This window comes from Heliconius melpomene, chromosome 21 (genome assembly GCF_056956725.1).
Source record: "Heliconius melpomene rosina isolate 202511_hmr_F chromosome 21, ASM5695672v1, whole genome shotgun sequence".
Taxonomy (NCBI): domain Eukaryota; kingdom Metazoa; phylum Arthropoda; class Insecta; order Lepidoptera; family Nymphalidae; genus Heliconius; species Heliconius melpomene.
This window is the reverse complement of record NC_140409.1, coordinates 11,141,666-11,164,366: the sequence shown is the minus strand read 5'-3', so window position 1 is coordinate 11,164,366 and position 22,701 is coordinate 11,141,666. Positions and strand designations below refer to the sequence as shown.

The window sequence follows — 22,701 nt, the reverse complement described above, 5'->3', positions numbered from 1 at the left end:
AAGGCGATAACAAGATTTCTACTCAAACTTCGACGATCCCGCGGAAAGAAATATATTATTTTATGAAGTACACGCCAGCTTCTTATATTTCGTATAGAAGTAAGTTTTTTTATTAAACTAGCGACCCACCACGATTATTTTATTTAAAAATGAACTGAATTGTTTTGGTGTACTACGTATGTTTTTTTCAATCGACATAGATAAATATAAACCTAACAACGTATTTTGTTTAATTAGTTATTAAAGTTGAATATAATTATTTTTATGGATTGAATATACATATATAATTATTTTTGTCGACTTTTCCCGTAGACATAGTGGTCCTACTGTAAATATATTTCATTCTCCACTTTCCGCTCAAATTCATAACAACGCAAATTAAGCGGCAGAACTCAACGCCACGTTATTTCTAGAGCAGAGAAATAAAAAATAAATCATTGCTAAGGTTTCAGTCGAACGCAGTGCCTTCGTCACCATGTCTTAAATTAAATTATTTAATTGGCATACGTGGGGAACAGAAGTGTCTTAATGGGAACGGAATTTCCTAACTTTAAGTTCCCAGGTACCCTCTCTACCCTCCTATGTGCCAGATACAGCGTGAAGCTAAAAACAAAACACTAAAACACAAACCAACAAAAGAAAAATGTCATCATACTGAAATTGTACTAGAATACTATTATACTGACAGACAATTATGAGAAATAATTTAGAGCAGCCAGGTTTATAATATTTTCTTGATATGCACTGCACACTCCTTCTTTAAAGTAAAGAAATATTGCTTGTCCCATTTTCAAAAAGAATTATATTATATCTTAAAAATTAAATTTTCTAAAAAATATTTATTTTTTCAATAATATTCCATTTTTATAAAGCCATATAAGATCTAGTGAGCTATTTTGTGAAAAAAAAAAATCTGAACGCAGATTCAAAACTTAGGCTATTACTTCTATTTTTTTTAAAGAATAAATGTTATTTACTTAATAAATTCTGAAATTCTCAACTATCTTCTGTTATGCAAAAAATCTTTAAACATACATGGGGATTTAGAGGTCCACAATAATAACCCAGCCCACATTTGGGGTATGGGCACCCACCCACTTAATATGTCGATAGAGATACACTCTCTCTATATATAGTAACGCTTCACTAACAAAAGATCTTGTTTGACTGATAAAATCATAGAGTACATTGCCGTAGCAATCAATTTCATGATCCTATCACTCATCGAATGGAATCATCCCATCCAATTACTTATATACATTTTCAATGATTAGACATGAACTGGTGGAATGATATAATCTGTATGTATAAGTTAATAATTAATATAATGAGTCTAAATGCGATATGGGGTATATTGCTATTGGATTTTAAACTTTACAGTTTCTATCTAATATATAAGTAAGTAAATAAATTGAAGTTCAGTTTTTTTTATTTCAAGTTTCAATAAAGTTTATTTACATATTGATTATAAATATTATATGAATAGCAATAAAATATAAAAATAGTAAAAAAATATAATACATTTTAAATCGCTTAAATACGCAATAGACTTCTAAGATAATATAAAAAAAACAATTCTTTTAAAATTTGTAATTAAAAAAAAATCTTTACAATTAATTTAATTCTAGGCAAGACATTTATTTTTTATAAGCACAAACGTCATTTTTATACGCGCTGAAGCAATTAAAGATCCATTCGTTATTTCTTAAATTCTCAAGGGGAAAGAAAAAGATATTACCATTGCAAATTTCGGCAAGTTTGATTTTGATCGCTACTTTAGGAAGGCCAATGAAACAAGATTGCCTCAACTCGTAGTTTGAAGTGCGTAAAATGCAAATTTAGTAGGATCTTAAAGAGGAAATAAGACGGAGTTACACCTTTAACTTTAATCTTGAGATTAATTAACGTTTAAATTCTATAATTATACTATAGATTTGTAGAATGTACCCTGTTTTAGGTAAAAAATACTAGTATTTATGGGACTACAAAAAGATTTAACCTAAAATCTTTAAAAATTTTTTAGAAGGTTAACGCTCACTAGACACATCATGAGCCAAAGCATTATTTAATCCATACCTATATTATAAATTCGAAAATAAGTCTGTCTGTCTGTCTGTCTGTCTGTCTGTCTTTTACGTAATCAGGACCAAACCGCTAATTTAATTGTCATAAAATACTCATATGGAGATACTTGAGGGTCCCGGGATGAACATAGGATACTTTTTTTTTCTCATATTTGTAATATTTTCGATATATACCAATGTATTAAAATATTTATTAATTTGACATACAATTTATTCCGCCATGTTAATAACAACCGTTGCCAAGCAACGATTTGTAAAGTTTGTCGTTAGAAAACGTCACGCAAAATGAGCTTGCTTAACACGTCTCTCTATTGAAAACTGAAAATAATTTTATAAATATATTTAATAAATATATTTATATATATTTAATAATGAAATATATCGTATAGTTCAAGCGGGCGTAGCCGCGTTCGGGTTCACTAGTAAATATATAAATAAAAGGCGTTTGGGGAATCAGTTAAACTCCATTTTCATATTCTTGTAATGTACATAAAAAAAAGTTATTACTACAGGTTTAGTCCATGTGCCTATAAGTAAATGTGATGAAAAATAGGTAGGTTATCCATTTCTTATTAATTTTATTTTATTGTAGATATTAGCATTATACTCCTAATGGAATTAAGCCTCATTTCAATACATGCAGATTCAATAGCTAGGATTTAGGCTGTGGAGCTGAGAGAAGAGAGGTCACATTAACTGATTATGAATCTATATGCAAATTTATACACATACAAAGTCAAAGACGGAAGGTAGTAGAACTATGGGAATAAAACTGATAATGAAAATCTATTATAGAATAACCAAAAAAATAAAAAAATTAAAATAACAATATTAAATAAAAATAAAAATACCTAACTATCTACTACGAGATCTACGGATCAACAATTGCTTATGAGTAGGGGGCCTCAGGACCTATCCATTTCACACCCAGATATTTGGGAATTTGTATAGAAGTATTAAGCAGTAGTATAGCATTTTTCTGGAGACCACTATATGATTAGTAAAAAATAAATAACTTTTTAATAAATAGTTTTAAATATGAAGGACACCAAATTATCGTTTAATAAAGCCATGAAGTGAGACTTACAATAATGACAAAGCTTTCTAATTAGGGCGGGCGGGTAGTAGATACTTATCGTTGAATAAATATTCCAACCTAACCGTATTTGAAATTGCAAAGTATATTTGATATCAAATAAATTTGGCGGCCAAGAGCAAAAAGTAAAACAATATAATGTATTCTTTAATTTTTAGGGGTTATAAATATTTATTTATTTTTGATAAATATTTATTTTTGATAGTAATAATCATGTTATTTTTTTTTATTTCTTTATAAAGTAGGTACACCCACTGATATTTGCAAGCAAATCATACATTTAAATATGATTAATAAATTAATTTAAAATAAATTTACTATCAAGAATTTAATTATCTTCTAAAATTATTGACTTCTAAATATTTGACTTTTAAAATTTTTGTAGCTATACGACATATTTTTATTAGTATTATTATAGTGCCATAAAAAATAATAAAAAACCAATTATATTTTTCATCAGTACACATTTTACAAAAACCATAAATGAAACGTCTAAAAACAGCTTTAAAAATAAGCCTAATAAAGATTAATCAATCCCTATTATTACAAGCTGAAGTGATAAGATAAAAAAAAATATATTGTAAGCAGTGGCAAGTAGAAGCGTGTGGGGTGCGGGGGGCCCCGCGCCCACGCTACACCCTGTGAGCCATCAGTCGCCCCTAAGTCACAGGTTTGCACGCAGCATCCGATTCATCCTCTTTGATATTCACACGAAATATCTCGTAAATACTGTCGCGTTCTCCAATATTCATATACTGTGATGTTGCTATATGAGACTTTTGAGTAAAATATGAATAAAATAACAAATATGACTTGGAAAATACACGTTTTGGCTACAGCCGGCGTATTGTTTTCAATCGTCGGGGTGTCGGCGCAGTCGTTCCCAGTCGAAAAGATCGCTCTCGGTAAGTTTTAGTATTACTTTGATTATTATTATGTTATTATTTTATAATTATGATTCATTTTTTTATATCAAGTTGTTTTATATAAGGTTTAATTTATAATTTAAGCTTATTTTCTATCCTTAGACATTTTTCTTATTTCGCGTATTAAGTGAAGTGTTTTGTTGCCGTCTCGCTCTCACCTAATGTCTTTGCGGTCGGGAACGCTATCGATCTTCTCTTTCCCTCTCACAGCGTCCGTCTCGCTCGTCGTTAAAATCAAGTGGGATAAAAGCTCTGGGCGTTTCAAAATATTTCCAATACATCGACGTAGTGTTTTTTAACTGCACTTAAAGCCATGTCAGCTTTTATTTTCAACACTTTCCGGGTTTTTTAACAGGAATACCTAATTGTTGTGAACGTAATATTTATTTTTTATTTATTTATTTTTATTTTTTTTATATTATCATAAATAATAATGATTCTTATAATATAATTGATATCCTAGCGTCAATTTATATTGAAATGTAACACATTTTTGACATATATCCAACATATTTTAATTGATTTCAATATTTTAATTTAGTATGAGCTTTCCACTCTATCTAATTTTTTTTCAATCAAAGTTACCTTAGAATACGCACACAAACACACGTGCGAGCGCACACATGCGCATAAATGGGCGCGCAAACATGCGCACACTCATAGAATAGTTTTTTTAAATGATTTTTATTATATTCAATAAATTTCAATTAAAGTTACTTTAACACACACACATACACACGCGCACAACGACACACATAGACACACACACAGTAGTCTTTTAAGTTAATTTTATTATTTATTTGATATCTTGTTCAATTACGTTTTAATCTATAATGAATTAAAAAAAAATAATTAAAAAATCAACTTCACGCTGTATCCTGCACACAGCAGGGTAGGCAGAGGGAATATAGTATTAGCACACTCCGTCTTACTATTTTCCACCGAATTCTGGAAGCATTGCGTGTTGAGTGGCGGAACTGAACGCCGCGCGTTTGCCTCGATACCAGAGCGAAGAAACGGAAATATAAATTTAAGTAAATATTTCGTTTCCTCTATAATACATACTTTCATAATATTTTCTATACTATATATGAGAAGTAAAACTAAACAAGGACTCAAAACAATATAGCTGAATTAGGACGCTCCGGTTATACTAGGCTAATAAAGCATCATTGTGGAGGAATTGATATATTTAACTAAAATACAGGATAGGCAGAGGCAACTTGGTGGTAAGACGTCCCGTCTCCAATTTCGAGTCTGATTCTACAGAAAAAGTTGCCTCTTATTATAATTATAAAAGATAGAGATAGTAGAAGAAGATGAGAGAGACCCAACGAATCGAATTCGGGTAGAAAGTGGAAAATAGTCAAGACTCTCTGTCTTGACACATGTTTAGTCTTGTTACGTGTTGGGTATTTGGGAAAAAGGGTGAAGATGTAAAAGTTAAAAATTAAATTATTCCGTTAAAATTTAAAACGCACAAAGAACCAAATCTAATAAAACAATGATAGATGTCAAAGCTAGTAAAAATAAAAGTAATGCACATATTTCATTCCATTTAATTGAAAAAAAATCATTAAAAACAAAAAAAAATATCATAAAAAAGCCCAGTTGTGAACGCAAAATTTTTGCAACGGCCATATCCCGAAGAAATCCATAAAAGTCCATGGTACACGTATGAATTATGGAATGCCGCAACGTCAGTTAAGTGCTACGAGTATAATTCATTACGGTAAATGAAAACGCTCTTACCCTATTATTTACACGGCGATGCACTCCCGTATCAGGCAGTGCTTGCGTAACAAAATGTTAAGTACTACATATATATATATAATATATATTCGTACTAGTGGACCCGAACGCGGCTACGCCCGCTTGGACTATACGAATATTTATTAAATATATTTATGAACTTATTTTCAGTTTTCAATAGAGAGATGCGATAAGCAAGCTCATTTTGGGTGACGTTTTCTAACAACAAACTTTGCAAATCGTTGCTTAGCAACGGTCGCATAGCGACGGTTGTTATTAATATGGCGGAATAAATTGCATGTCAAATTAATAAGTATTTTAATATATTGGTATATATCGATAATATTACAAATATGAGAAAAAAGTATCCTATGTTCATCCCGAGACCCTCAAGTATCTCTATATGTGTATTTTATCACAATTAAATTAGCGGTTTGGCCCTGATTGCGGAAAAGACAGACAGACAGACAGACAGACAGACAGACAGAGTTACTTTCGAATTTATAATATAGGTATGGAGGTATGGATGTAGGTAGGTCTGAACGTAACGTATTTAATTACCCGAATGATTGTAGCGGTCTGATATCTAGAGTTATGGTAGTCGCCAAAATCTCAGCAAACTAAAACAATGGGATCTATCTGCATATTGCTTATTATATTTTATTAGTAAACTGATTGTTATGAGTCTTTTGGCGTATCTTTTTTATCTTTTTTAGGATAAGAAGGAATAACCTTAATTGTATCGAAAAAGAAGCAATATTTTTGACACACTGGTCTTTTAAGCTTAGCGTAGAGCGGTAAAGGCGACGTAATAACAGCGTAAGTAATAAACGGAGAGCGTAGTGTCTTTGATTGCCAGTTACAAGTTTCATATGTATAAAGTTCACTCCAATTCAATAGCGTGCGGCATATAATATTTAATATATATATATATATTTTTAAAATACAACGTCAAATTTTTAAAACACGACCATCATAAAGTGTTGAATTTTAAATTTCAACATAAAACAAGCATAATATTAATTATCATTGAAAATAATGACTATATTTACAATTTTATGGAATCTCATTATATTTTCATTCCGAAAGTAAATTGGCAGTTTAAAATTGGTTCTAAATTAAAATCAATTGCTGTTTCGTATATATACGAAATGTTTTTTGTCCATATGGACAAAATTCATTCTGATCTAATTGATTAATGGTGTTTCAACTGAAACCCCACCAACCGACTTTCCTATCCCGCTATATGCGGGATACAGTGTGAAGCTGAAACAAAGAAAATAATAGAAGTTTTTAATTAGTCTTTTAGTTAGTTATAAGGAGTAATTTTCATTTTATATATTTCTAAAATTTTTAAATTATAGCGTTTAAAAACAAATAATTGTTAATATGTATTTTTGAGAATAACATTATTAATAACAAAGCAGAATAGCAAGAAGCTTTTTTTTATAAAGTAATTACAAAAGACTTTTCTTCGATATTTGAATTTGATTTTTTGTTGACCTTCATTTTAAAAAAAATATATTATATATAAACATAACAAAACTAGGAAAAGTAAAATTAAAAATTTTAAAATATGAATTTCCTTTTATACTTTGTTGCTCACTTTCAACTTCGCTCAAAATAGAACGTCACTTTTGATGTATGTTATAATATAAAGGGATAATTAAAACTTACATTTCATAAAAGCTACCGGTAAATTCATTTTACTAAATCCACAGTGCTAGCTAGTACTTCAGTTTACTTCATATTTTATATATGAAAAACCATTTTCCGGTGGCTTATGAACTCTTAACATGTACATAAATATATAGATAATCCATACTTATATTATAGATTCGAAAGTAACTCTGTCTGTCTGTCTTTTACGTAAAATGAGCTTGCTTAACGCATCTCTCTATTGAAAACTGAAAATAATTTTATAAATATATTTAATAAATATTCGTATAGTTCAAGCGGGCGTAGCCGCGTTCGGGTTCACTAGTGTTAAAATAAAATGACATATTGGGTATCGCTTCTTACTTAGTCAATATATTTAACTGTAGGGTACTCGCGATAATTATTTTCTTTCCGATTCCGATTCCGCTTCTATGGTTAGGACTGCTCTTGGCGACACTAGACCCTTCCCGATTACAGTGGGGGTTCACCAGGGCTCGGCTCTTAGTTCGTTCTTGTTCAATGTAGTGCTCGATACTGTCTCGGCTCACATCCAGGACCAGCCTCCATGGCTGATGATGTATGCCGACGACATAGCACTCATCGCCGAGAACCGACTGACGCTGGAGCTTAAAGTGAACCTCTGGAAGGGTACGCTTGAGAACGGCGGTCTTAAACTAAATGTGTCAAAGACAGAGTACATGGCCTGCGGGAGCCGGGACTCGAGCACCATCCTTATAGGTCCTGAGCCAGCCGTTAAGTCGGAGAAGTTTAGGTACCTTGGATCCGTTATGCACGAGTCTGGAGGCATCGATCACGATGTCAATGGCCGGATAAGCGCTGCCTGGGTCAAATGGCAGGAGGTCACTGGTGTGGTCTGCGACCGCAGAATACCGCCCAAGCTCAAGGGGCTGATATACAAGAGCATCGTCCGACCGGTTCTTTTATACGGCAGCGAATGTTGGCCAGCACTATCTCGGCACACTTAGGAGCTTCACGTCACGGAAATGAAGATGCTGAGGTGGATGTGCGGCGTAACGCGTACTGAGCCCATACGTGACATTCATTCGAGGTAGTCTTGGGGTCCGTGACGTAGCGGATAAGCTCCAAGAGAGTCGCCTGAGATGGTTTGGCCACGTTACGCGCCGGCCTAAGAACTATGTCGGACGCAAGTGCCTTGCTATACTAGTTCCTGGGGCGCGACCTCCCGGACGCCCAAGGAAGCGCTGGTTGGATGTCGTGATGCAGGACATGAGATCCAATGGTCTAACCACCGAGGACGCAAAAGATCGTGCAAAGTGGAATAGGTTGAGTAGGCAGACCCTGGCAATAACCGGGATTAATGCCAGGAGGAAAAGGTACTCGCGATAATTATCACTTGCAATAAAAGGCTATAAGGCTTTGTTTTGCCACCGCCTTCCAACATAGTATATTGGTGGAGGCCACCTTACAGCATATTGTATTTAAAATGATTGAAAAATTTGTGAATACATTGCTTAATTTGTTCTCTTCTTTGGTAACACTTTCTCGGCACCGACCTTTTCGGTGCACTCCTATCATCGATCCTTAAAAATTTCGGAAAAGTCTCAAAACTCTAAGTACTTGCCACACAGATGAACTTTCAACCGTGTCTGTCGTTCTCTTTTATGAGACTCAATTAGTTTGACTAGCGGTAACTGTTTTATAATATTGCAGTTTTTAGTCTGGCCGAATAAATGATGGGGTTCTTCGTTATATTTGCCAGAATTATCCCTTTCCAGATAAAAAGAGGGCTTGTTGTCACCTGTACATTCTCGGTCACTCAACGCCTTTTCGTTGTCCGATTTGTGATCTGGGAAATTCTGGAATCCAGATTCTGATTCAGATTCTGGTTCTACTTCGCTTTCACCTACGCTAATAGACGATGTTCGTAAAAAATCTTCATCAGATAGCATAGCATCTCGTGGAAGTTCTTCGAGCCAACGCTGTCCGTGTTTTTGAAAGTTCCTGTATCACTATCTAATTTCCATATGCGGCCATTGAACCAATTTGGGAACACTACTGTAATTTCCTGTAAGTAATATTGAGTTTTTTTTTTCATTTATTTTATATTTCTTGATATACTAACATTACTGTCATAAAGAAGTTTTGAAAACTTTATTGCCCATTTCGGCATGACTCTTAATACGTTAACTTAAGAATGACAATGTTCTAAGTTATAGCTAGCTTATAAGCTAGACAAAGATAATTATTTGAAACTTAAATCATTAATAATTTTAAAATTCCATTAAATCCATACACAATTTCGGGTAACAGTATTTAAATTGATCTTTACAGATCACACACGATATATTTTACGTTAAGCCGAGCCGCGTAATTATTGCATAAATAAGAACTTCAATTATTTTGATCCAATCATACAGCGGTTTAACGCGAGGTGTTTTTTTTGTTTGATTAATTATTACATGTGTATATATGTATGTTTACATTGTTTAAAATGTTTAACACAATGAGTGTTTTAATTAAGCTTTACAATTTGAACTGAATTTTTAAATGTATATTGTATGCTGGTTGTTTGATATTGCAAGTTAAACTGACCTGGGTAATTTTTTTTAATTAAAAAAAGAAACAGTTCAAATATTTATATTTAAATATTCTTGGGCTAAACATGAACAAAAAGAAAATGGGGGTCATCAGCAGAGCAGGCGGGGGTGATTACTTACCATCAGGTGAACTAGAACAAAAACAAGTTACTGAAATTATATAAATCTAAAAAGTATTTTGAATGACGACGATAGGTTCCAAATCGCAGTTGCAAAGCGTATGACGATAATACTATATACTAACAGAGTTTTTGGCTACGGTGAAAAGGAAGTGCACCTACACTATATTACCCAAGCTTATATAGCAGATTGCGCTGTATGTATATATGTATTTCTGCTATGCTATAAGATTGCGTACCTATCTGAGAAATTACAGAAGAAATTATATGTTAGAAGCTCAGTTGGTGATCGCATTATCGCAGTAAGATTCGTACAGTGGAATGGAATGCAAATGATAGCGCGATTGTAAGAATGAAAAAGACAGACTGGTTAAGGCAATAATGCTGCAAAAAAAAAATTGTAGAAAAGATATTGACATTAGATAAGTGTGGTAAACGGATTCTCAAGTAGTCTTGTCGTAATGAAGCTTGCAGTTAATAAAATTAGGTAAACATACGAAAAACTTTCGTTATATTTTTTGTATTTAGAATACATCTAAATATAACTTTTTATTGTTCATTTTAACTTCTTTATTTATAGTATCAAAAATGAAAAAAAATATATTTCTTATTCGAATATTTATGAGATGCTGTCTAAAGCTCAGCCCGCGGAAACACGTAAAACGATGTGCTTACCTTGTATCTTCGAACATCTCAGCTCTATGAAGTAAAGTAAGTCTATAAGAAGGCTTACGTCTTTGAAAACAGAGAGAACAATGAATTTCCATTTTGATTTGAAAATGAAAATTAATATTTATGTTTTTCACAATATATATCTGTTAGTGTGATACAATGGAAAGTTAGTATAGCAAACTAATATAAGTTAGCCTCAAAAATAATGTCATACTAGTATTTAGCTATTATACAAATATTTTGTAGAATTTTGTACTTTGCTTTTAGAGTCCATTGAGGCGCAGGGTGCAAGGGTGTGACTGTAACGCGACGTTTGTGGGTTCGATCCCCACTCGAGGAAGTGACATATTTATTTACGTTTATATTTCCATTTCTTCGCTCTGGTGTTGGCGCGGCGTTGAGTTCTGCAACTCAACACGCAAAGCCTCCAGAAATCGGCAGAAAGTGGGGAACGGAGTGTCTTAACATTAGGTTCCCTCAACCTACCTTGCTGTGTGCGGGATACAGCGTGAAGCTGACAAATACTTTGTATTTTGTAATATGTAACAATGTATGTAACGATGGTATATCGATAGACAAACTGTTAAAGGTGATAGAGGTGACTTTCAATCGATATAAGAATGGTCCGAAATTTACCGGTTTTGAGATATTGATAATTTAATATTTATAAATATCATATTTACAGAATAAAATGTTCCATAGTTTCTGAAAGTGTTATTGAGAATGTAAAAATATCAATAATCAGTGTAAAAACAAAATATTTTTTACAAGCATTAAGTAGCAAATATTTTGAAAATAGTAGAAATTCGGATCACGCTACAGGGTAAAAATTGTTGAAAATTACCTCCTTTGTCACGTGTACTAGTTTGTGTATCTAGCAATCACCCTTTATATATCTAAGTAAAAAATATATATATAAAAATATTTCAATAGTGTCACTAACTTCGTAAAATCAGCGTCTATTGATATTTTAGATAATTTTCAGAAATCCCAAATAACATGGAAGTGCGGCCTGATTCGTAAATTTATCGTTTCCGCCTTGACCTTTTGCCTTTTCTAAATAATATTTACATAATATAAACTAATATCTGTTATCGTTTGAAACTTAACGATTTCAATTAATTTATAACAATATTATTAGACTTGTTTCACGCTCTACCCCAGAGATAGCAAGGAGGGAGAGGAAACCTAGTATTAAAATACTTCTTTCCAAAAAATAAATTAAGTTTTACTTATCTATCTTATTTTTCTTTCATAGTTTCTATGACTCGTACAGTTTTTCTAAAGATATAAATAAAAGTAGAGTTTAATTTCTAAAATGCTAATTTTACAATACTGCTACCACTATTAAGTTATACAATTTAGTATTGACAAAAGGTGCAACATATTAAAATAATAATATAAAATCATAATATAAGCTATATAATTAATTTACTATAAATAAAACTGATATACAATTTTATATACACCGTAAATAGAAAACTTCTATATTTATATTGTTTTTTTAAACATATTTTAAACATTTATATTTATATATTATATATTTATGAACTGTATGTATTTAAATTTCAGTAAAAAATAAAATTCTGACGAATAAATAGAAAAATATATAAATAGTAGAGTATTATTTAAGCTTTTACCATACAAGAAGAACAAAAGGATTTAGAGTGCCAATACGCAACGTTTCGATAAACACAAATGAAATTAAATAAAGGAATTCGCAGAAACACTTCGGAAATAATGTTAAATATATTCTATTTGGTCAAATCGACATAAGCTGCTTGAGATGTAAATCGATAGGATTAACTTGATGTCGAAGTTGATAAAGCAAATGTTTGTGAGTCGTTTATTGCGTACATCTTCAAATAGTAATTTTTTGTATTATTCAAAAATCTTTGAAATTTCATCGTGTTTAATCACGTTGTATCCCGTACACATCAGGGTAGGCAGAGGGAACCTTGTGTAAAAACGCTTCGCTCGCCTTTCGTGTTTACAGTCACATCTTGTACCACGATTGGCCTAGATTTTTTGTTATTTAAAATTAAATATTTCCACAACTCTTAGTAATTTGAATCCACAATCACCATACAACCACTAAGTTACTATATAAGTGTATACTTTCATATTATATTAAATTCATTTTTCCCATATCTGTGTCGGAAGCAATATTCATTTTATTATCTTGATTGACACATAAATATTAACCTATCTTTTATTACGAACACATATATATGTAGAGTATATAGTTCGATTCAATTCAATTTGTTATACAATGGAGCGATGCAAAGTGAAATATCTGTTCAGCGAATACAAGTTCGTTTTACATGCTTCAGGCATTACCTCGAGCTGTTAATGTTTTACCAAGCTTGTATTAGTATTGTCGTTAGGCGTCGTGCTCTTTGATTTTATTATTTGTAATCGAATCCAAAAGTATAGAAAACTATTGTGATTAAAAATATATAGTATATTCATAATCATTCCACGGAATCCATAGAATTAAATATATCATGCCAATTAACCGTTAATTTTTTAATTACAAAAAAATATCAGGTATTTTTTATTATGTATTTTATTAAATATGTGTTCCGGCTTCTTCGCTCTGGAGGCAAAAGCGCGGCGTTAAGTTCTGCCACTAAACACGCAATGCCTCCAGAATTCGACAGAAAGTGGGGAACGGAGTGTGTTAACACTATGTTCCCTCTGCCTACCCTGCTGTGTGTGGAATACAGCCCGAAGCTGATTGATTTTATTTTTTTAAAGTGTTCTGTTGCTGAATGAAGTTCCGTTACTGAGTGGCTCTGATAGACAACATGTAACTAAAACTACTGGATGTACAAAGCCTAAATTGGACATGTTGTAAACCGGCATTAAGAGATGACGCAATTTTTTTTGTTTCACACTGTATTCCTTATGTAGCAGGGTAGGCAGACGATTCCGCCCCCACCTTGAGCGTCGGGTTAGAAGAGACTTTGAAGTCCTGACGTTCAGGCTGGTGCAGGTACTGACGGGGCACGGCAAATACTTGCATCAGATTGCACGTCGGGAAATGTCGCCGGTGTGCCACGAGTATGATGCCTCTGTTGACTCGGCACACCACTCTCTGTCTGGATACCTTGCTTTCTACCCACAACGCCATGCCTTGATGGCTGTAGTGGGTAGGGGCCTTTTACTGACCAGTGTGGTGGGGGCCATGCTGAGCAGTGAGAGGAACTGGTTTGCAATGGTCTCCTTCTGCAAATCATTTATCGCACTGATGGAGGTCGCGGAGCGGATGCGAGAGTCCAGCTCTAACGCAGACTCGCTCCGCCGACACAGGCCAGGGGGTAGGAGAAGGCATTTTGCGCATCTTCAACTCCCTCTACCCTAGAGGAGCTACTGCGGGAGGATCAGGGTGATCCTCCTGAAAGTCATCGAGGCTGCGGGTGCCCTAGGAGAAACTCCAGGGCACCCTGGAGACGGAACTTTCAGACTATTTCCCACTTTCCACCGATTATTCGAGCCATAGTGTGTTGAGTGACGGAATTCAACTCTGTGCCTTTTGCCTTGGTACCAGAGGGAAGAAATGATAATATTAATTAATTATAATTCACTCTCCCGATCGGCAATCGAACCAACAACTCTCGCATTACAATCACATGGTTGTGACAATGCGCGACGACAGCCTCACTGGATGATATTTTTTTAATATTACTTTTATTATAATAAAGTGATTGACTCTCATGTTTCAAACAACAGAAACTCTGCACTCGCTTGAGTGCAGAGTTTCAGATCGACCAAGAATAATAAAGTTATATAAAGTCTCGTCTTCTTACAATTAAAATAGAGAGCAAAGTCAGTCATTGCTTTCCTTTACTATTTGAAATTAATTACAATCATTCTACCACTATAAATAATTATATTATTAAAATATATACATGTTTTTCATTTTATTCAATTACCACCGCTGTAACTCTGGCTCGAAGCAATTTTAAACTTAAAACCAAAAGGCTAAACCGATCTAATATTTATTTTGACCAAAACAACACTTTTTTTTGTTCATGATATTGATTTATCAAACAAACGATCCATCCGCACTTGGATCCGGCTGATAATAAAAATATCCTCATAAATATCATAAACAAAAAGGCATTAACCCATTGTTGGTCCGTTGGCACTCGCATTGTTTTGCTAAGTGTGAACGAAATCAACTTTATGACTTTATAGCGTAATAAATTTGTGTGATGTGCTGCTATGCTTGTTATTGATATTAGTTCTGTTACGTTAATATAACCCTCCTATATCTGAACGATCGTGCTATTATCTATTGTAATAGGAAATTTGATGCATTTTATTGACTGATTAAATTTGGCAAGATATTATTAAGTCAAATTAGTCAAGTTTGTATATTATATTATCTATACTAATCTATATCTATACTAATATAATAAAGCGGAAGAGTTTGTTTGTTTGTTTGTTTGTTTGTTTGAACGCTAAGATCTCTGGATCTACTGGTCCGATTTTCATTGTTTTTGTTTTGTATGAAAGCTGCATTCTTCAGAAGTGCTATAGGCTATATAACATTACATTACACATATAAACTAATATATTTTAAAGTACTTTCTAATTTGACATGCAATTTATTCTGCCATCTTAATAACAACCGTCGCGTCGCTACGCAACCGTTACCGCGACATTTTGATATTCATCCTTATGAATAGTCATTTTTAGCATTTTATCTAGATTGAAATTATAGTTTACTGTATAGCATTCTAATAAATAATTAAGGAGATGTCACTGATTCCAAATGACCTAGCTTACGGGCGCCATAGTATGACCGACGCGAACAGGCAGATGACATTGACGGTTTTATAAATTTTCATACATTTTCGAACTATTGTAAATGTTTCTGTAATTATTTGCTGTTTATAATTAATTTAAGCTACACTTTGGTTCTTTTCTTATTTTATTTGATATTGCCCGCTAAAATTATCCTACTTAATAGAGAGAAATGTTTAGTTATTTCGTAGAGTCGATATCTATGTACGCACGCACGGAAAACTTTAGGTACTTTTTCTAATATTAATAATACCTATCCTTTAGTCACTTTTAATCCTTTTGTTGGTTCATTTCTATAACTCAGATAATTTTTTCTAATAATATGTCTCTACTTATTATTCTTTTTGATTATTAAAGCTTATATTTTCTTACTAATTCTATTGAAAATTGAAAATAATTTCATGAATATATTTAATAAATATTCTTATAGTTGAAGCAGGCGTAGCCGCGTCCGGGTCCACTAGTAATGTTATAAAATATTGTCATTTTATTCTATCGTCAATATTTATAAAGTAATAAGTGGAACTAACAAACCAATGGTTGATTATGTATTAACAAATTTATTGATTTCATGAGTTGCAATAGTAATTAATATGAATGTAGCTTTGCAAATATAATAGCATTATTATATAATTATGCATACTGGTATAACAATATGAGCTCATTCCTTACTTCACAGTGTTCATGGAAATAGTGAAAAAGGGAAGACGACGTATGCTATCTCCTGACAACGTGATATTGCCCTAAAACTGTTATATAAGGAACAGAACTGAAATTATAAAAATATATGTTTAAAATATAAACAAAATAAGCTATCACGTATGCTATATTTCAAATTTCATAGCTGGCTATTTGGCCTGCATTGTTTACTAGGCCGAATTACGTACGAAACCAATTTTACGTCCTTACATAATACTAAATGTAGACAAGTGAAGTCGAAAACCACGTAAATAAATAAATCAATATTAATTTAATAATAAACCTTAACCCTTAACTACCTATTTACTATATCTCAACGAATTAATATTAAGGAATGTTTTTACCTTAATTTCGTATTAATATTTGCATTCGTTTCGCCGCACCCCTAACTGTCTTGTAGCCATTTGGCGACGTTCTAAGTGGGCGAGTATGTCTCTTAGGCCAGTAAAAAATTATCGCTATAGTTCTGAGAGAGTTCTTACAAAATGCTTGATCGTATTGTGTTTTTTGTTGTATAAATTTTACCATTTTTTTTTAAATTTTTTTTAGTAGTTTTAATCATAATTTCTCTGGGAGATTTCACTATGAAGAGCTGGTTGAAACAGAATATGTCAGACGACGAAAACAAACCATGTGGTGATGTGAACTCTTACTTATGTTGGATTCAAAAAATGGAACAATAAAGTTCATTAGTGAATTGTAATAGATAATTAACAAAATTTTGCAGTAATTTTCTATCATTAGTAGTGTTTATTTTAGAATATATCTCTGACTAAAATATATCCAATTTCTCGGTCTAGACCACACTTCCGGTCGATAGTATAATCATTATAAAAGAAAGAATCGTTTTTGTAGGACCATTATCGAATCCTGAACTGTATAAATATGTGGTAGGTGTTTTAGGGTTAATCCAGCATACAATTTATTAATCAATACAAAATATGATTTTCATAAGCCGTATTATGTTGACAAAGATATAAAACATTAATAAACCTGTTTTTCTGATATCTGTGAGCATTCGTAATTTCAAAAGATCCAGTTGATGTGTCACTTATAATGGCAAAGCTTTACATGATTTGTGTGGAATGGACTTTTCTATAACCAAGTACTATTTTCTTTACTTCAAAATGATATCGCGAAAATCCAATTTGCTACCAATTCTATCTTGAATGGTGGCCGCGTTTCATTTAATATATCCACTTACTAGTCTAGTATCTACTAACCTAAGCGAGTATGCAGATAAAACTTGATAGAAGAAGATTGTTTTATTCAGGAAATACCAAATCAATAAATGAATTGGTATGTTTCAACATAAATGTTCAGATTTTTTTTTGTTTGTATTTATATATAGCGTCCCTATTTAATAAATATATTTTATAACGAAATACTATATATATATACTAGCGGACGCGCACAGCTTCGCTTGTGTATTTAGGGGTGAATTCTAATAACCCATGAAACATGTTTTCAATGAAATATTTTTAAGAGTTTAAATTTCAAATTTTATAAAAATCGGTGGTGATTTAAAGATTTTTCCATACAAACTTTCAACCCCTTATATGCACCCTTAGGAGCTGATTTCTAGAAAACCATGAAGCAGATGTTCAATTAAATATTTTTAAGAGTCTAAATATCAAATTTTATAAAAATCGGTGGCGATTTAAAAATTTTTCCATACGAACTTTCAACCCCTTATTTGCATCCCTAGGGGATGAATTAAAATAAACCACGAAACATGTATTCAATGAAATATTTTTAAGAGTCTAAATTTCAAATTTTATAAAAAGCGATGGCGATTTAAAGATTTTTCCATACGAACTTTCAACCCTTTATTGGCACCCTTAGGGGGTAAATTCTAAAAAACCGTGAAACACGTGTTCAATTAAATCATTTTAAGAGTCTGAATTTACAATTTTATAAAAATCGGTGCATATTTAAATTTTTTTCCATACAAACTTTCAACCCCTATTTCGCCCCTTTAGGGTTAAAATTTTTCAAAATCCCTTCTTAGTGGATGTCCAGATTACGAAAGTAAACATCTGTCCAAATTTCACGTTTCTACCATCAGCGGTTACGGCTGTGCGTGCGTCTTACCTCAGTCAGTGAGGACAAGTCCTTTTATATATATAGATATCCGGAGCTTCAAAAAGGCAACATTGTGACAAATTTGTCCTTGATTTTCAATACTGGCCTAAAATGCTCAACAATAACATTGAATCAATCAGTCATCTGTATGCTGGAATTGTAATAATAAAAAAAAGATAAATAAAGCTACCAGTGTTTCATTGGTTTTTATGTTCAGGTGGACATTTTTTCTTAATTCAAAATTCATACTGTTACATTCTTCTTATTTTAAATATATGTTTTGCTTATATGTAAAATGTATAAACTTCGAGTTTTTGATACTCTTAGCTCTTTCTACTACAATACATATAAAAAAAACTATTAAATATATATATCTGTATAAAGATAATGATTTTTTCTAGGTGAGTCTGGGCTTATTTTGTAAGTCGTAATTTCTTTATGAACTATTTACATTCGCCGTCGTTTTGCCAGTTGATACATATGTATATGAACATTACTTTGCATTCAGATATGTCAAAGAATGTTGTCGATTTTAAGTTTTTTTTTCAGAGAAAACATAATTTAAAATGTATGAACTCCTTTTTAGTTAGACAATCTAAAGCTTTCAAATTAATTTCTTGACGAATTACTTATTGTGTGGAATCCTCCGGGTAACGTAAAACATAAATACAAAAAATACTTTATTGTCGTGATACATTATATATAGAGCAAAGATAAATATCATTGAATTCAAGCCTTAAAAAAATAAGCTTCCCCGATTGAGCCATCCGATACTGCAGCGTAAAAACCATTGTCCATATATTTTTTATATGTTTTTTATAAATATGTCTCTTTGGAATCCAGCTAGGCGAAACAACGGCGTTCACTGTGATAAAAAAACTATTACAGGTGCAGTCATCGGCGCAAACTATGGAGCAACGAAATATTTTTTGTCGAATGCATGCAAACGTGACAGTACGGCTGTACCAATTTTAGTAAAAATACGAAACTTTTGTAGCGCTACTTTAGGATACGGTTTATGGTACTACGCCATGTTTAATTTAAAAAAAAAATTGGCGGTGAAAGGATCACTTTTAGTGATCATTTTTAATTATTTTTTTAATATTAGAACTATTTGTAATATTTAGGAACTATGTACGTACGCTTTACATGTAAAAAAATCTATATATCTTTTATATGTGAACTAGCGGACGCGCGCAGCTTCGCTTGCGTATTTAAGGGTGAATTCTAATAACCCATGAAACATGTGTTCAATGAAATATTTTTAAGAGTCTAAATTTTAAATTTTATAAAAATCGGTGGCGATTTCAGAATTTTCCCATACAAACTTTCAACCCCTTATTTGCACCCTTAGGGGGTGAATTCTAGAAAACCATGAAACATGTGTTTAATTATATACGTTTAAGAGTCTGAATTTCAAATTTTATAAAAATGGGTGACCATTTAAAAAAAACCTATACAAACTTTCAACCCCTTATTTACACCCTTAGAGGGAGAATTCTAGAAAACGATGAAACACGTATTCAATTAAATACTTTTAAAAACTAAATTTCAAATTTTATAAAAATCGGTGCCGATTTAATTTTTTTACCATACAAATTTTGAACCCCTATTTCACCCCTTTAGGGTTAAAATTTTTCAAAATCCCTTCTTAGTGGATGTCCAGATTACGAAAGTAAACTTTTGTCCAAATTCCACGTTTCTACGCACAGCGGTTACGGCTGTGCGTGCGTCTTACCTCAGTCAGTGAGGACAAGTCCTTTTATATATATATAGATAAATGATTTTTTAAAATTAATTTAACAAAAACACTTTTCTTTCTATTTTGAGTTAAATATAAGCTATATACAAGTGGTATAACATAAGATCAATGGTCCCTACAGCAATATACAAAAACAGTAGAGACGAATGAGGCAATCATTTAAGCTAAGAAAAAACAAAAACGTTTTATCACAGCCTCTCGTCAAATAGCAGAGTTCAGTGTGTGACAAGTACCTAAGATAATTTATAACGAACATCTCAATTTTGTCGAATAATATTTTGTATGAGAAAATTTCCCTCAATATTGAATTTTCTTGAAACAAAGCCGTGAAAAGTTTTAACAATATTTAGACAAAGCTCGCAACGTTACCGTCAAAGTTATAGATGCAACTTTCTGATACACACTTCTTATATTGCATAAATTCTTGCAATCAACTTCTTGTTCGTTTAATGACTATCTCCACTTGAAAAGCGAAACTTGTGGAAAGTATTCGAGGAGCGAATATTGTATTGGAAATTTTACCTATTTTCAATAGCGGTGCTTCGTGGGTGTTCTAGTTACCACGGTTCAAGTTACATTAAGTAACATGATACACACAAATACACTCAGTAGGACGCTGTATGCTGCACATAGCAGGGTAGCCAGAAGGACCTGGTTACCTTACCTGGTTATCATTAAAATACTTCCGTTATCCACTTTCCGGGGAATTCTGAAGCACAGCGTGTCGAGTGGCGGGACTCAACGCCGTAGTTTGTCTCGTTATCAGAACAAGTAAATCAAAATATTAAATATTTCATTTCCCCGAGTGGGAATAGAACCCACAACCGTCGCGTTTATAGTCACACCTGTGCCACCCGGCCTCAGTATGGCAACGGTCTCAGTAATAAGTGTTTTAAATCTATGTTATAATAGACTGACGTGGCAATGTAACATATTTTATTCTCTACGCAGACTTATAATAATGAAAAATATGTTTATATATTCAGTTATATTTAGCTTATAGCTGTTTTAAATAATATGTATAATCTTATTAGGTGTAATTTGAATCACGGAATTTTTCTCACCCTACTTTATATAATAAAATGCTATTTCTATATAATACAATATTAATTTTTTATTTTTTATTTTTCTTGTCTTGGTATCATTGAGTACACGTTTCATATAGACATATCGCTTCTTTGTAATACATATTGGAGTGTGAATGCCAAACAGCTTTTGATTTTAGGTTTCTGTCAGAACTTTGTTTGCCATCCAACTCTGGTAACTGCACTTTATTCCATTTGACCTGTGAAAGAGATCAAAGGCAATAAAATTCACACCTTATTCTTTATTTTTATTACTCCAACATTGGATTTTTAAATCTGTAAAGTAAGAAACGGATTTTATACGTGTAAATTTAAAATCAATGTTTGTATTACATTAAAAACAATAAATTAGATTAGACTTGAACTAACATTGATATATTATTTCAAATTTTCGTAGCCAAGGTCCGCTAGAAGATTAACAGCTATAATACTTAGGTTCATAATTATAATATAATAATATTTTGAAAATCACTATTACCCAACACCTTTAACAACTAACATAAAAAAAAAGTTTTCCACGTTTTTATTTTACAGCTTTTCATATAAAAGTACTAAATGCTTACAATGTCTGGTATAGACAGATTATTATAGTTCATGTTACTTAAGAATGCACTATTGCGACTCTATATCTTATAATGGTACATGCTTCAAGTATATTAAAGGTGGATCACTGTAAGTCTTTGTCACTTTAGATGGATTCACCGATTTCATTTTGCATGTAATAATATCTGCTGGCTTTATCCTGAGGTAACATATATCTTGGTTAGTGCTAGTGTAGAATGTGGTTATGGAAATAAGATGTCGTTCTTATCAGAGTTTGTAGGATTTATTCATACTTTTTGTTATATTATAAATATATTAGACGTGTTCCAGTCGTGATGGCTATAGTTGTTTTATGTGATTTAATATGTATACAGGTAGTTTATAGGTAGGGGACCTCAGTATCTATCCATTTCTTTCTATAATTGAGGTTATAATTATAATTTATTCATAAACAAAATTACAAAAAAAAAAAACAATTTATAACGATAATAACCGCATTAGTTGCAAACTGTGTGGCAGTTATTAACGCCCGCCTAACAAGCATCCATTCATAAATTAGTATGATCAAAATGAGTTCAATTACAAAAAAAAAAAAGAAAAAACTTTAAAATATAACAAATGATAAAAATAATAATTAAAAAAGCATGCAAGTATGCGAGGTATATTGAAGGGAAAAAAAAATCCTAGACCTTCATGACAATTTGTACATATTTAGTTAAGACTGGAGTAAATAATAGATTTTTAAACCTATAGTATATAATTGAGATTTTTTTAATTAAGTTAATAAATTAAGATAAATCATATCATTAAAAAAAGATACAATTT

At 32.1% G+C, this 22,701-nt stretch overlaps 1 protein-coding gene across 2 annotated transcripts in view; it reads left to right on the top strand.

Moving 5' to 3' along the window:
* The first annotated feature begins 3,851 nt into the window (after window positions 1-3,851).
* The window catches only part of LOC146527251 (glutamate receptor 1-like), a 115,350-nt gene continuing 96,500 nt past the window's right edge, over window positions 3,852-22,701 (top strand). For both annotated transcript variants that reach the window (XM_085205679.1, XM_085205678.1), the window contains exon 1: window positions 3,852-4,085. In XM_085205679.1, the coding sequence (XP_085061805.1) occupies window positions 3,971-4,085 (115 nt within the window). In that variant the 5' untranslated portion in view covers window positions 3,852-3,970. The remainder of the gene's footprint in view (window positions 4,086-22,701) is intronic.